This window comes from Macrotis lagotis, chromosome 6 (assembly GCF_037893015.1).
Source record: "Macrotis lagotis isolate mMagLag1 chromosome 6, bilby.v1.9.chrom.fasta, whole genome shotgun sequence".
Classification (NCBI taxonomy): domain Eukaryota; kingdom Metazoa; phylum Chordata; class Mammalia; order Peramelemorphia; family Peramelidae; genus Macrotis; species Macrotis lagotis.
This window is the reverse complement of record NC_133663.1, coordinates 18,663,925-18,678,271: the sequence shown is the minus strand read 5'-3', so window position 1 is coordinate 18,678,271 and position 14,347 is coordinate 18,663,925. Positions and strand designations below refer to the sequence as shown.

Genomic DNA, 14,347 nt, shown 5'->3' with positions numbered 1-14,347 from the left:
TTGTCTACTTCATTCTCTCCTTAAACGTCTGAAGACTCTGGTGCTGGCAGTGCCAAAAACTGACAGCAACACAGAAGTTTAAGTGAACCACCCTGAACAACACACACACCAAGAAAATAGGTGCCCATTGACCACTGAGCCCCAAGGCCCCAGCTGTGCACCAGCCTGTCTGGCCTCTAATAGTTACCAGTCCGTTCATCTCTCTGGGAAGCCTGGCATGATGGCTTTGGCAAGGAAGATGGCCTTTGGGTGTGGAAGGGAGAGTGGTCTAGGTCTTCCCCCAGCACTCCTTAGGTAAGTGTCAGGCCACACAGGATGCGACTCAGACAACACGTCAAAGCCAGGTTGCCTCATAACTCCTTAAAGTCAGCATTGGAACACACATTGAAAGAAATGGATGCTTTTTAAAAATGCCTTTTGAACTGACCCCTTTTCTCAAACTTCACAACCCAGCAAACCCTGGGAAGCCAGGTTTATGAAGGCTCTAAGGAGAGCTGAGGGGTAGTGAGGGGTAGCTCGATGGGGCTTGAAACAGGGAGACCCGAGTTCAAAATTGACCTCAGACACTTATCTGTGTGACCCTATACATGTCATGGTAACCCCTACTTGACTCAATTCCTCATCTGCAAAACAGGGTCCCCCCGGAGAAGAAAACCATTCCAGTAGTTTTGCCAAGAAAAGTATGGACAAGTTCATGGTGTCACAAAGAATCAAGGACCATGAGACCTGAACACCCTCTGCCTGAGGACAGATGGGGATGCAGAGAGAAGGAGCCTGCTCTAGGGGGATGACAGACATCAACAACAGGCCAGGCCCTGCTATTCTCCAATTTGGCATGAATCAGAGCTACTTGTCCATCTGCTCATTTCCTTAAAACAGGTCAATCTGGATACTCTTAAAAACTCCATGATGCCTAAAATGTTCATACTCATTTAGCTTCTCTTTTATAAGAGCCCACAGCACCACAACGTAAGCCTGTGAAATTTCTAATTAACTAGGGAGGGAGGTAAGGGGAAAGGAGGAAAAAGGGGAGAGCATATTCAAAACTGCTAATGCTTTACCCAACTGGCCTCATCCCATCAGTTCCACAAAAATGGCAGGGAAACAGTCAGGGAACAGAGGGGGTTTTAGGGAAGAGTCCCAGGTGCTGCTGCTGAGACGCCTTCCTTTTGGAAGTTCTTCCATCAGCATACGTTATCTTTTGCTCTCAAACACAACATCTCATTAGAAAAGGGCCAAGCTCCCCCTCTAAAAGCACGTGGGGGGAACCTGACTGGTGTCCCTGGTTTAGAGTTCGTCATCTGGATGTGCTGGGGCTCCCCTACCAGTCTCCAGCATGTCCCTGCCATGGCCATGTGTGGTTGGGGAGTTGAGGACAGGGACCACGGGGCAAGAAATGGCTTTCTTCCCTATAACAATATGTCTAAGCCATGAGTCATGCAAGGAACCCAATAAAGTCTGGCTTCTCAATCACAAACTGAGGGCCCCCAAGAACCCCTAAGAGGCTCCATGTTGTAGATACTTACAAGCCATATGCAGTCCCCAGCTGATGATCAGGAACAACAAAGGCCACCATTGGCCACAATGCACAGGCAAGAAGAGAATAGGAGACTCCAAGGAGACACTGTGCAAAACAGCAACAGAAAAAGAAACTTTTAAAACCAGATGTTCATAAAAAGGCATTTATTTCTAAACACTGACTGAAGTTTTAAAAATTTCGTAATAAAGAAACCCAAATATGTGTTAAAAATCAAGTGAAACTACATCTTCCAGACCTGCTGCCCCCTGGACCCCAGAGGTGGAGGCTCAGCTCACTGTGACTCACTGGACCAGACCTGTGACTTCCTACCAGCAGGCTGGGTTGGCCCAGAACTCCCCATAGCTCCACCCTTCTGACCTGGCATCTAAAAACACCACTGAAAAGGGGCTGGAGGAGGTCCAAGTGAGGTTTGTCACTAAGCAATTGAGTTGATCAAACTAGATCTAACCAGAAACCAAAGCTATGCATGTGAAGGGTCAGCAACAGGTTCTAACCAGCTGACAACTCCCAATATAACTAAGAGAAGCCAGATAAGTAGGGCAGTTCTGATTCATAAGCACAAAAATAGAAGGGGGAAAAAATGGAGTTTTTTTTCATTTAAATAAGAAACTCAAAAGAAAACAAAACTACTTTTCAACCTAACTTCAAAGAGCAATTTAAAATAGCTTTAAGATTACACTGCCCCACTCTCTTAGCACTTCAGTCTTCTCATTCTCAGAACACAGGGATCCACAGAAAAGTCAGAGCTAAAAGTCCAAGATTCTCATTTGGATGACTGAGGGGGAAAAAAAGTCAGAAAAATCCATTTAAATGCTCTCTGAAATGCATGTCATAACTTCTACCAGCTTCTTACAAGGCAAAGATTAAGGTCTACAATAGGCTACAAGATTCTCTCTCTCTACACTTCACTACAGCTAATAATGATGATGATGATGATGATGACGATGGATGGTAGCTGACACCAATGTAGTGCTTCTTGTGGGTCAGGGTCCTGTGTGCTAATGGTTTAACAATTATTGTCTCATTTGATCTTCACAGGGGAGAGAGGTGCTATTATTATTTCCATTTTTGCAGATAAGAGAACAGAGAATAGTTAAATGACGCATCCAAGGTGACAGAGCCAGTAAGTGACCAGATCGCAACTCCAGTCTTTCTGACTCCAGGGCCTGTGCTCTGTCCATGGGGTCATCTGGCTGGTGAGAGATTATTCTTTGGGTCAACAAAGAATATTTCATATTTCAATATCCTAAGTTTTACATGGAAGCAGAAAGTACCAAATGAACATTTATGAAAAGCCTCTGCCTGTGCCAGACAGACACTAGGAATGGGGTGTCAGGCAGAAAAGGGGAAAAGGATACTGTGCTCTGAGACTGGAAAGGTACATTGGTGCCAGAAGCCTACATGTGGTCAAGTTTTTATCTGCCTCTAGAGGCAACAGGAAGCCAGCTCTGGAGGTGGAGGAGGGAGAAGTGATGTCTCAAAGAGGATGTACCAGAGAGGGGACCTGAGGAAGGAGGTCAATCAAAAAGCTCCTGTGACTGTTGGGGCACGAGGTAACAGGCTAAACCGAGGTGGAAAATACAAAGAAGGGACAGACTTGAGAGAAGTTACACATCTGGCAATGACAAAAGTGTCAGGGATGAGGATCCAGTTGCCTGGAAGAAGGATGGGTTGAGGGAGAGAGAAAGTCCACTCTGGAAGCACCGAGGCAGAGTAGGCAACAGGACGGTCGATAGTCATTCTAAGAGAGCAGGGCTGTCCACCTGCACATACACTCCCAGTGGATGAGACCACAAATACACCCATTGGAGTTGATGAGATCCACAAGTGAGCGTGGCAACAGAGAAGGGAGGCCTCCAGAAACACCCACTGACAGAGCCAGGTTATGCATGAGGAGCCACAGGTGCAGAAGCAAGAAATGAATCAAGAGAAAGCCATGTCAAACTGGGTCAAAGAAGAGAGTCCTGGCTCCAAAGTATCACAGGCTACAGGATCAAAAGGGAGAAAACGATGGGATTTAGAAAAGGCCATCATAGTCAATAATTCACAAGTCCTAACTCTGGTTAAAACAGTGTCATTCTAGTGAGCAACCAGGGACCAGACTGGGAACACTGGAAATGTGAATGAGAGAAAAGTAAAGACACCAGCAATAAATGATTGTTCTGAGAGCTCGGCTGTGAAAGGAAGTGATACCGGGCAAGAGCACTAGGTGGGCAGGTGTCACAGTGAGAGGCTGAGCCCACTCCTAAATAATGACGGGGGGGTGGAAGGAAGGAGTAAACATTCTCCTGGGGACAAGGTAGCCCAAGATACAGAAAAAAGAAAGTGGGAAGGAAGGAAGGAGCAGCTCATGGCAAACGAGTTCAAGTTTCTCAATTTAGTACAAGGTGACACCCTCAGCTGACAGGGAAAAACCCATGTGAGAGATGTGGGGGGATGTGAGAAGACATGGGGAGTCTGATCCTCAACCAAGAAGAGAAGGGCTGTTTGCTGGGGTGAAACCTCAGCAGAGATCAGATAACACATATGGAAAACCAGATGAAATCCCTCCTTACTGCTAAGAGGCTCATCTCAAGCTGGCCCAGAGCTCTCAGGGTCCTTACAGAAATCAGAAAGTGTCCTCCCAGGGCAGCCCCCTTACCATGGCAATCCATGGATTCCAAAAGGTAAACGCCAGCAGCATGTGGGAAGCCACTGTGGTCACAACGGAGCACAGAACCCAGAAGATGTTTCGGCCAACTTTGTCCACCATCAACCCAAAGATGGGGGAGAGAGGAGCTGAGATGACATACACGATACTAACAGAAACAGGAGGGAGAGGGGAAGAAAATACAGTATAGCAAATGAAGCAAAGGAATCAAAGACTTCTTGCTCCAGGTCCCCCAAAGACACACACATACAGACACACACAGACACATACACACACACACACACACACACACACACACACACACACACACACATGCACACACAGACCCTGCTCCCAAGGCCACAAGGTTCTGCAGTCTGGTTCCCCTCAGTCCTCACCACCACTGGGGGTCACATACTATTTAGTCTTAACTTATCCCCCAAAACCACCAATATTAGTAATGGATAACTATGTTTGACTGAGTCAATACCTGTTAATTGCACTTGCTTCTTGTGAGGATAATTTAAATTTTGCCATAAAAAAGACCCTAAAATGGAAAGGAGTTGGTTAGAAGAAAGGAAAGAAAAACAGCTTTTTTTGGAAAAAAAAAAACCTTCATTTGTCAAAAGATAAATTACAGCAACCACAAGTATTATGTGCAATGACGGGGAAGGGGAAGGCTGAGGGGCACCAGGCACCAATGGCAGGACTTCCCTTTTCCCTACTCATGTGGCTTCAAGTCAACAAGTCACACACCCTCCCTCAAGGTCTTCACAGCTCTGCCCATCTCAAACTCCTAAACTAACCAACCATGAGGCTGCCTTTGGAGCCTGCTGGATATTCATTTTGGTCACACAACTTAATTATCAAAATTAAAACAAACTCCTTTCAATTCCCCCACTTCTGAAACATTAGTTATAAATTTTCAGAAATCCAGACTTTAACATTCAGCTGGGTAAAGAATCTCCCTCTGCACCAATTCAAGGTGACAACAACCTTTGGAGGAAACTATTTTAAACTTAAACGCAAGAGCCACAAGGCCAAAGGCTGTTCTCTTCACAAAAATGAGGATGTGAGAGAAACTCAAGGAAGACCAAAGTGAAGTCCCAGAAAATGCAGTTCTGGTCAAATGAATGTCCAGCCAGGCCGGCCCATTTTCCCTGCTCCTTGCCTAGTTGAACCTGCTGTCAACTTCGGAGTTCTCAAAGTATTTTCTCTGTGATTCACTTTGGAAATCGCCCCATTCTGTGCCACTGAATCATCTTGGTGACTAGACAAAGGGAAAGACTGGAGAAAGTAGGCTGCTGACAACAATGTGTTTAATCTAATTAATGCTGAATATGGCAGTCTTTCTAGCTATATAAGTCAAAAATTAAGATTTAAATGGAATCAATTATGCCAGTCACTATTACAAAGGGTTTCTCAAAATTAATTAACCCGTGGCTAAGAAAATCACTTCAGTCAAGCAGGTGCTTCCATTTTTTAATCTTCCCCTTTCTCTGCAATCTAAGTGTAAAATCACCATCTAAGAAGGTAAGATTTACTACTAAGCACAGTGTGATGCGATTCCACGATGAGGGTGAGCTGCTTACTTGCCAAGTCCAATAAAAGGAAACACGGCCACATAATAACAGGCACAAATCATAAAGATGAGCCACAGGGCTAACGAGAAGTCCTTCACATCTGACAATTTGATGACTTCACCTAGAAGAAAAGAGCAAATATAAGAATAGAGCAAGTTGGCAAGTATTGTGTATTTTCTTCTACCATGAGGATTTCACTTCTTTCATAATTTAACTGAGTTTCACACAAAATTAAATAATCTCTAAGCTAAGTTAACTAACAGAATATTGGAGAGTGATCCGAGTGCATGTAAGCAGCCTGAGAAGCTAAATTGTTCAAGTGGGGTTATCACCCTTTGTAATAATTGTTTTTTTGCAAATATTTTACTCCCAAGAAACTCAAGACTTAATAATTGTTTCCAATCAGATCTGAAAGAAAAATAAAAATGTACAAATTTAAACAAAAGGGAATAGATTTTACAAATGAAAACCAAAAAAAAAAACTATATTATTTATTAAGCCTCCAATTTGGGTAGCTAGAGCAGCTAGGCGGTGCAGTGGATAGAACACTGGCCCTGGAGTCAAGAGGACCTGAGTTCAAATCAAATCCCAGACACTGAATAATTATCTTACTGTGTGACTTTGGGCAAGTCACTTAATCCCATTACCTTGCCAAAAAAAAAAAAAAAAAAGAGAGGGAATGAAGGACAAAGCACAATTTGGATAGTATACAAAGCAACCTTTCCCAAAGAATCTTCATTTATAATCCCCACATACTGTGTTGAAAGACTTACCAGTTTTTCCTTGTTCTTTATGAAGGATTCGTTCTGCTCTCCAGTCCAAGTAGCCAAGAACCAATGCACAGATCAATGAAAAGACACATGTTACACCCCCTGAAATATAAACCAAGAAAGAATGAAAATCTGCACTCCAGATTGTGAAGTGACTAAAGGCAACCCTGGGCTTTGAGGACATCACCCCTATCCTTGCTTCCAATAGGAAGATTCTCAACATTCTGGAAGGATCTGAATAGACAAACTGAAGGAGCCAGGGAAGCCCAACAGGACCCAGGGCTGGGGGCTGCTCCAGACTACTAGGCTTCACCAGGGAGGTCTCAGGCTGAAAGGGGACCCCTCCCCAGTCCATAACCTTTAGTGATGATTTAGTGATGACTGGAGAAAAGGCAAAGCCAGTCAAGTCTGCTGTGATTCCCTTTCTCTCTAGCCCAGCTGCTCCACAAGGAGCCCTCACAACTCAACAGAAACATATCCCAATCCAGACCTACCTTCTACTTCCGCTTCCTGGGCTACATAAAGTGATTATAGTAAAGAAGTGAATGAGGGTCAACTGTCTCCAGGAGCTTTGCTTTGGAAAGAGCTGCTAGACTCTACCTGGTAATCTACATGGAGAGAGATGGTTTTCAGAGGCTGAATGTCAGAACAACATCCTTAAGATAGTCTCTCTAAGTAGATCTTTTAGGAGATTTAATATAAAGAATCAGCATTGGGGATCCCCCCCAATATCTCCATTCTCAGTCCAAAATTCAACATTTGGAGCTGGACAACACAGCTATTATCTGGGGAGAGAGCACGGTCTGCTGTATCAACCTATCAGAAACTGAAAATGCTGATCCCCAAAGAAAGTCCTTTCCCTTCTACTCCCCCTCCCCCCATGCTATGACCCTAACTAAGAAGATACTGAAAATGCTGCTCTCTCACTTCTTGAACCCCCTTCTAAAGAGTGCAACAAAGCCAGGACATCTAGATTCACTTTACAAATGAGGAAATGAAGACCAGAGAGCTAGTCTGACTTCTCTCTGACCAGCCAGTGAGGAAGCTACAGGGGAAGGTGTTGGCCTGGTGTCTTCTGATGGCCCAAACAGCACCCTTCTATATGTTCTTTAAGATACAAAGATTCACTAACCAATCATAAGTGTGACGCCAAGTGTTGTGTGACCAGAGAAACCAGAGTAACCTTCTATCTTGGAATATAGCCATCCCATAATGTTCAGGTTTACTGTACTCCCCTGAAAAAAAGATGAAAAGAAGTAAATTGGAGTCTTTAGTCATACTAACTTTTAAAAATACAAAAAAAGATACAAATTAAGCTTCTGTCAAACCATAAAAGGAGTGATCGATATTTTCAATTTCTTTTCCAAGTACATTTTATAAGGGTGAGTTTGAGGAGGATTAAAAACAAAAGAAACATGCTTTATTCTAGGTCTTTTTAAAGGTTATTGAGGAAAACTCTCCCCTGCTCTGCACTGATATCCAAACTACCAAATGACAAATGTTTGCATTTCATCAAAGCGGAAACATTTACACAAGGGATTTCATTTGTTTAAACCTCTTGAAGTCAACAAACAGCAAATGATCAATGATTCTGTTTCTGAAGCTAAAACTCAATGTGATTACTGAACAAAGAGTGTGTTACAAGTCAGCCTCCTCTTAGAAAAGAAAGACCTAAACCCAAGGAAGTCGAACTTTTACTTTTATAATTGTTGAAGCTGCAAAATGGGTTGGGTGAGAAAGGCAGCACTAATCCTTCCCCTTCAGGCTAAAAGGGGTTTCAGGGATATCAGGTGACTGGCATTCTGTCTGCATCCCTTGGAGAAGCCACATTAAAATGGGATGTTGGGCGGCTAAGTAGTGCAGTGGATAAAGCATTGGCCCTGGAGTCAGGAGGCCCTGAGTTCAAATCCGACCTCAGACAGTTCATAATTACCTAGCTGTGTGACCTTGGGCAAGCCACTTAACCCCATTACCTAAAAACCTAAAAAAAAAAAAAAGGGATGTTGCTGGTTTATATTTACCAAATAACAATGATCGAAAACTATAATATTTCTTGGGCCATTGTTTCTGACCAAAAGAAATGCATCACAAAAGAAGCAACCCTATTAAAAAGCTTAATATCATTTACTCACTAAAATTAAATTAAATTTAAATCTAACATCACTGAGGTCACTGAAAAATCATCAAAGTCATCAATGCCCTTGTGATCCACGTGCCCTATCATTCATTGTATCTTTCCCTTATAAAAATCCTCATTAAATAAAGCTGGCTGAACTTGGAAGCTCCCAAGGACAAGAATAAAGCCATTCTCCCTCAATTTCAACCTCACACCATTAATTCCACTAACTGCTCTCACTCCCAATGAAAGAATGCATTCAAGAAGTCCCCAATGACAGTCAGCCCACCTGGCTCAAAACAAGCTTTGAATATATTAACAAACCCCATGCTTGCCATCTCTTGTTGAGGTGGGAATGACTCACAGGCCACCCTTTCTGAGCTGGGCTAAGCCACCCTCACCCAGGGTCCTTACACACAGACACCCTATTGGCTTACCCTGTTCCACCTAAGAAAGCCCAAGTGGAGCAATCCCCTGTCACCACCACCACAGCTGAACACAAGATCTCTCTCTTCCCCTCTGTCCATATATTGTACTCCAGTTCAACCAGTAAAATAACTAGCTCTTCAGACACACCTGAAATCATTAGGAGGCCTGGCCAGGGCGCCTACATAGCAGACACTCTTCTCCAGAGACTCCAAATAACCAGCAGCCCAACAAGAGGTATGTTTGACGAGGGGGGGCAAGGAGATTCCTTGAGTTTTCTGAAGGTGTAATCTACAGAGGGACCTCAGAGGCAAAGGCACTGAGGAAACTGCTGCCCTGTTTTAGGGATACTCACTTTACCTGTATTTCTGCCCAAGGCAGCTATCAAACGCACCTGTTAGAAACACAAGATGATCCTCTGGGAGGAGAGAAAACAGAAGAGTACCCCTGCCTCGACTCTGGAGAGGATGGAGTAGTCACCCCAAAAGAGGCAAGTAAAAGGATTCAGAAGAAAGAGAAGATCCCTAAGTCCTTACAACTAGAGGGCAGAATGACCCTAATGCAGAGCAGCCAGGAGCATCCACTCCAAGGAGGGGAAGAGGGGATGCCAAACCACCCAAGGACCCTGGCCAGGCTGCAGGTCACAGAGTCTTAAAAGCTAAATTGATCTCTCTTCTTTCTTTTACCAAATATTAGCAAATTTTAGCACAGGATTTGGCAGAATCACTTGTTCTGTCCTGGTAGATGAGATAAAAAGTTCTGGGTTGGATGACAGACATTAGGCGTGTCTAGAACTGATTGAATGGCGATGCCCAAAGGGTCCAGCATACAGATTACTTCTTTTACTAAATATTTTAGGCAGATGTGAGTCACCCTGGACAATCAGAGTTGAACAAATGTTCTTTATGGAGAGGAAGTACTGCAACCCCCCAGGAATTTACCTCCCTCCCAAAAAGCATGTACCAACCAACACGCACCCATACACCTGCATGCACATGTACACATACACCCACATGCAAACACCACGTTGTTCTTAACCACTGCTAATCAAGACACCGGTTGGAGGGCCCCTGTTATTCAGCCATGTCAATCATGTCCCCATTTGGGGTCTTCTTGGCAAAAATACTAGAATGGTTGGCCACTTTCTTCTCCAGTTCATTTTACAGATGAAGAAACTGAGGCAAGCAGGGTTAAGAGACAGGTCCAGGATCACAGAGCTACTAAGTATCTGAGGTCAAATTTGAATTCAGGACCCCCTGCCTTCTACAGAGGCGACATATCCAGGGAGTGCCCTCTTCCAAGTGGGCACCAAAAAAGGTGTGACAGAAGTCTACCAAGACTTTGCAAAGCCAATACCCATTTGTACTGAAGTAAGGAGATTAAGGCAAAAAGGCCCTTTCAGGAAGTCAGAAAAGACATGGCCAGAAAAATACCTGCACTGAGGGTATAACCCTCAGTGGCTCCTCCCTAGGGCTTCAAATGCCCAGCATTTTCTCATGGGCCTGGGCCTCACCTCATACATTATGTCTAAGGTCCCTAGTGAGTCTTTGATTTCCTCCATGGTCTGGAAGCCAGAATTTCCTAAGAACAAAGGCTTGGAGAAGGAGACTGAAGGCTGTGCAGTGGCTTCTGAGACTGTTCATGGTACAAGAAGGAACCTGCTTTAGTTTGTGCTTCTTCTCGAAGTATCAGCCTAAACAAGGAAGCCTTGAACTAAACCTTAAGGAAAAGCAGAAAAGGTCCAGATAAATGACAAAACTATGGAGAAAGAAAAGGGTAATGTAAAAGGTACCAGTGATTAAAAAGAAAACAACCTGCTTTCAAGCTTGCCACTAATGGCAGGTGTGAGCTGGGAATCAGGACTGAAATGGGAGGTAGGGAGAGGTAGGTAAGAGCAGGTTCTGGAGGCACATCCCAATCTGCAGGCCGTGGTTGTCACATTCAAAGGAGCAGGAGGCAGGGCCGGAGGGGCCTCCCATGTCCTGTCAGCTCCCCCCAAAGGGTCCTAGGGAACAATTTCTCTGAGAGCAGAAGAGGAAACTTCACTTTCAGAAGGATGGATCCCCTCCAAAGCACTCCAGTCATCTGGTGAGAGGGAATCCAAAGCACAAACATCAACCTTCAGTCAGATTCAGTCAATAGGACCTGTAGCTCTGGTCCTCTTCCAGGGGACAAGCCTTCTCATACCTGCAGGTAGGAGGCAGGGCCTCAAGTCCTTTTTCTTCCAGGCTACCCCTTACTAGGATCTATTAAGTAATTCCCCTATGGCATTGTCTCGAGATCATCCTTTTTATCCTGCTGCCTCCTTGGATACCAGTGACTTATCCAAGTTCTTCCTAAGCTGTGACCCCCAGAATTGCACCCAGTAACCAGGGCACCTAGTAAGCTACAGGATGGTCACCTCCCTAGGTCTGGACATAAGGCTGCTCATGAGACCATCGATTACAAAAATCTCTTGGCTGGAAGTTCTTCCAATCACAAGTCAACACCAAACTAAAAAACTCTTCTTATCTGGGTACCTGGGTACCTGGCAACCTGGGTAGATCTTTCTATCTCATCCAAAGGACAGAACAAAGCGATTCTGCCAAATCCTTTTCCTCTAAGATCTTGGTAAACTTCAATTGTAGTTACCCTGATCTTCTCACCTAATAACCCCATGAAAAACACTATCTTTCAGCAATTCCCAACTGTGGTTCAGCAATCACATCCAGTTTCCATGATAGGGGGACCTCTATAGGTCTCTTCTCCACATCTTACTTATCTTGAATCTAGTTATTTCTCTTTTCTTCTAACTGAGGACCATCCTCCTGGGCAAAGCAAACATGAAAAAAAAGCGAATGGTTCTCTTTTCCACAACATCTACTCTCAAACTCCCATGGCAATGGTCTGAGCCCTGAGGCAGCTAATCAGTGCAGTTTAGTCAGGGTTTTCCTGGCTTGTTCAAGCTTGGAGAACAGCAACGACCTTCATGAAACGTGTCCTCCATCACCTGCCCTCACTTTCATCTTCCATCGTTGACTTTTTCAAAGTGGAGTAGACAAAGTCCCCAGCCACCCACAAGGAGGTTCAGTCATTCTATTCTTTTTGAGCTTCGAGATCATCTTTTTTCTTCTATTACTATAATTAAAGATGGTTCAACATTGACATGTTCTAATTCAATTCCAAAAGCACATGGTGGGGAATCCTGTCTGATATGAATGTAAGGCTTTGAGGTTCTGAGTGACTAAAAGCACAATATCATGAAGGAAAAGAGCAGTTCAGCTGCCCAGACAGTCTACAGGGCTTCCAGAGGGCCTTCCAAATCTTGTCCAGGCCAAGGAAGGGACTAGTGCCCCTAGAAGCTGAGTTGGCCAGAGACAGCTGAGGGGAATCAGTTCTGAGTTCTTCCATGCAAAGAAATAATGAGATTAAAGCAAAGACTGAAGGATTCAAAGATCTGGAAATGATCACATCTCAGGAACAATTCAAAGAAATGAGGCCTTGAAAAAAGACTTACAGGGATTATCCAATATTTGACACCCCTGAAGCTATTTGAAGTCAGGTAGAAGATGAGGTTGCAAAGATAAAAACTGCAAGGAGAAGCACTCAGGTTCTAGAGAACAAATAACTTTCTCTAATAATAGTTGTTAAAAAAAAAAAAAGAAAACAGAAATTACCTCATCCAAAGATGAGAGGATCAGAAATATCAGAAGGAAAATTCCTGTACCAAACAGGATGATCTGGAAGGTTTCTCTAACACTCATCTGGCTCACTGTATAGTTTGATAATATACAATGTTTTATATATTTGGAAAATGGTGAAAACATTTATAGCAAGCAACTATAGAAATACTGCAGAATTTCTACAGAAACTTCTCATCAATCAAATAGTAAAAGCTTCATGCACATGTTTATGTATATAATAATAAATATAAACAAAAAATGTTTAATGTTTCACTAGCTTTACTTATTAGAACAAATACACACTCTCTGTGTCTCTCCCCGCTCTGTCTCTCTCTCCTCTCTCTCTCCTCTCTCTCTCTCTCTCTCTCTCTCTCTCTCTCTCTCTCTCTCTCTCTCTCTCTCCTCTCTCTCTCTCTCTCTCTCTCTCTCTCTCACACACACACACACACACACACACACACACACACAGCTGTCTATAAAATCCTAAATAAGGATTCAAGATACTAGTCTATTTGAGCAACACAGGCTAGTCAGCAAAGTATGAAATACTGTTTGAAACATTCAAGAGATGGAAAGCATAGCGTCCTACTCACAAGTCTAGCCATGCTAAGTTGGAGTCCAAATACCAGGTTTAATTCTTTGCCCTTAAACCAACTGACAGCATAGGTATTTTGTGCAACTGCTAAGGACTCCCCACCAATCCTAAAAAAGAAAAGGCAAGTCAATCATTCAATTCAACATTTCTTCATGTGCCAACTTTGGGCAAAGCATCTTGGTAAAGCATGAGTGAGGAATAACAAGATGAATGGGGCAGGATGAAAAGGGAACCGTCTACTTACACTGGCCACAAAACACAACCTAACTGCATCAGAAACATTCTGACATGTGTAGGAGTGATCTGAGGAGGAAAAGGGAATAAGCTTAATCTCAAAAAAGAATTCATAGAAGAGAAAGACTTCAAAAAGGGAGAATTATGATAGAAGATGATTCTGAGAAGGGCTGACATTTCTCAATGACCCTTTCATCTAGTTCTGCCCTTAGGAGTTTTGCTTGGCCCAGTTCTATCCCTCTGTTGGAAAGAATCCTTAATAAAAGTCAAGCTGAAGAATACATATGTGACTTCTGATAAGCAATAGGGTCCTAATGACAATTCTGTAGCAGAAAAGGGAAGAGACTAGTTTAGTAGGAAGATTAATTTGGCAGATGTGTGAAAGATGAATTGGAGGAAAAAGTGGAAAGTGGAAACTTAGAAACCCACGAGGACAGTCTAGGAATAAGAATAACAAAAAGCACTGACCAAGAAGGATAGACAGGTCTTGGAAACTGATGGGAAACAACCTTGCAGGACAATCAAAGAGTTCACCCTGATATTCAGGATTATTCTCCTATCTTGGTTTCTTGCCACTCTAACGCCTAAATAAACCCTTAATTTATCCTGGGCCTTCTCAAATCTCCTTCCCCTCTGCAACCTCTCATTTCTGTACTTTTACCCTTTGGGTAAAGCATCTTGTAAAGCGTGAGTGAGGAATAACAAGATGAATGGGGCAAATGGTAAGCTGTCTTCAAATCCTGCTCCACCAAAGCCTTTCTCCTATGACTTATCATGGCTCTTAAGGTCAAA

The 14,347-nt window shown here is 43.5% G+C and overlaps 1 protein-coding gene across 4 annotated transcripts in view; it reads right to left on the bottom strand.

Annotated features, from left to right (window-relative positions):
• Nucleotides 1-14,347, bottom strand: part of MFSD1 (major facilitator superfamily domain containing 1) — a 53,301-nt gene that overhangs the window by 31,879 nt on the left and 7,075 nt on the right. For all 4 annotated transcript variants that reach the window (XR_012469310.1, XR_012469311.1, XM_074190828.1 and 1 more), the window contains exons 6-12: nucleotides 13,320-13,428; nucleotides 7,655-7,757; nucleotides 6,526-6,624; nucleotides 5,762-5,873; nucleotides 4,660-4,716; nucleotides 4,182-4,338; nucleotides 1,527-1,624 (exon numbers count right to left, since the gene is read on the bottom strand). Coding sequence is in view for 2 of the 4 variants with exons in the window: in XM_074190828.1 (XP_074046929.1) it covers nucleotides 1,527-1,624; nucleotides 4,182-4,338; nucleotides 4,660-4,716; nucleotides 5,762-5,873; nucleotides 6,526-6,624; nucleotides 7,655-7,757; nucleotides 13,320-13,428 (735 nt within the window). In the remaining 2 variants the exon portion in view is untranslated. The remainder of the gene's footprint in view (nucleotides 1-1,526; nucleotides 1,625-4,181; nucleotides 4,339-4,659; nucleotides 4,717-5,761; nucleotides 5,874-6,525; nucleotides 6,625-7,654; nucleotides 7,758-13,319; nucleotides 13,429-14,347) is intronic.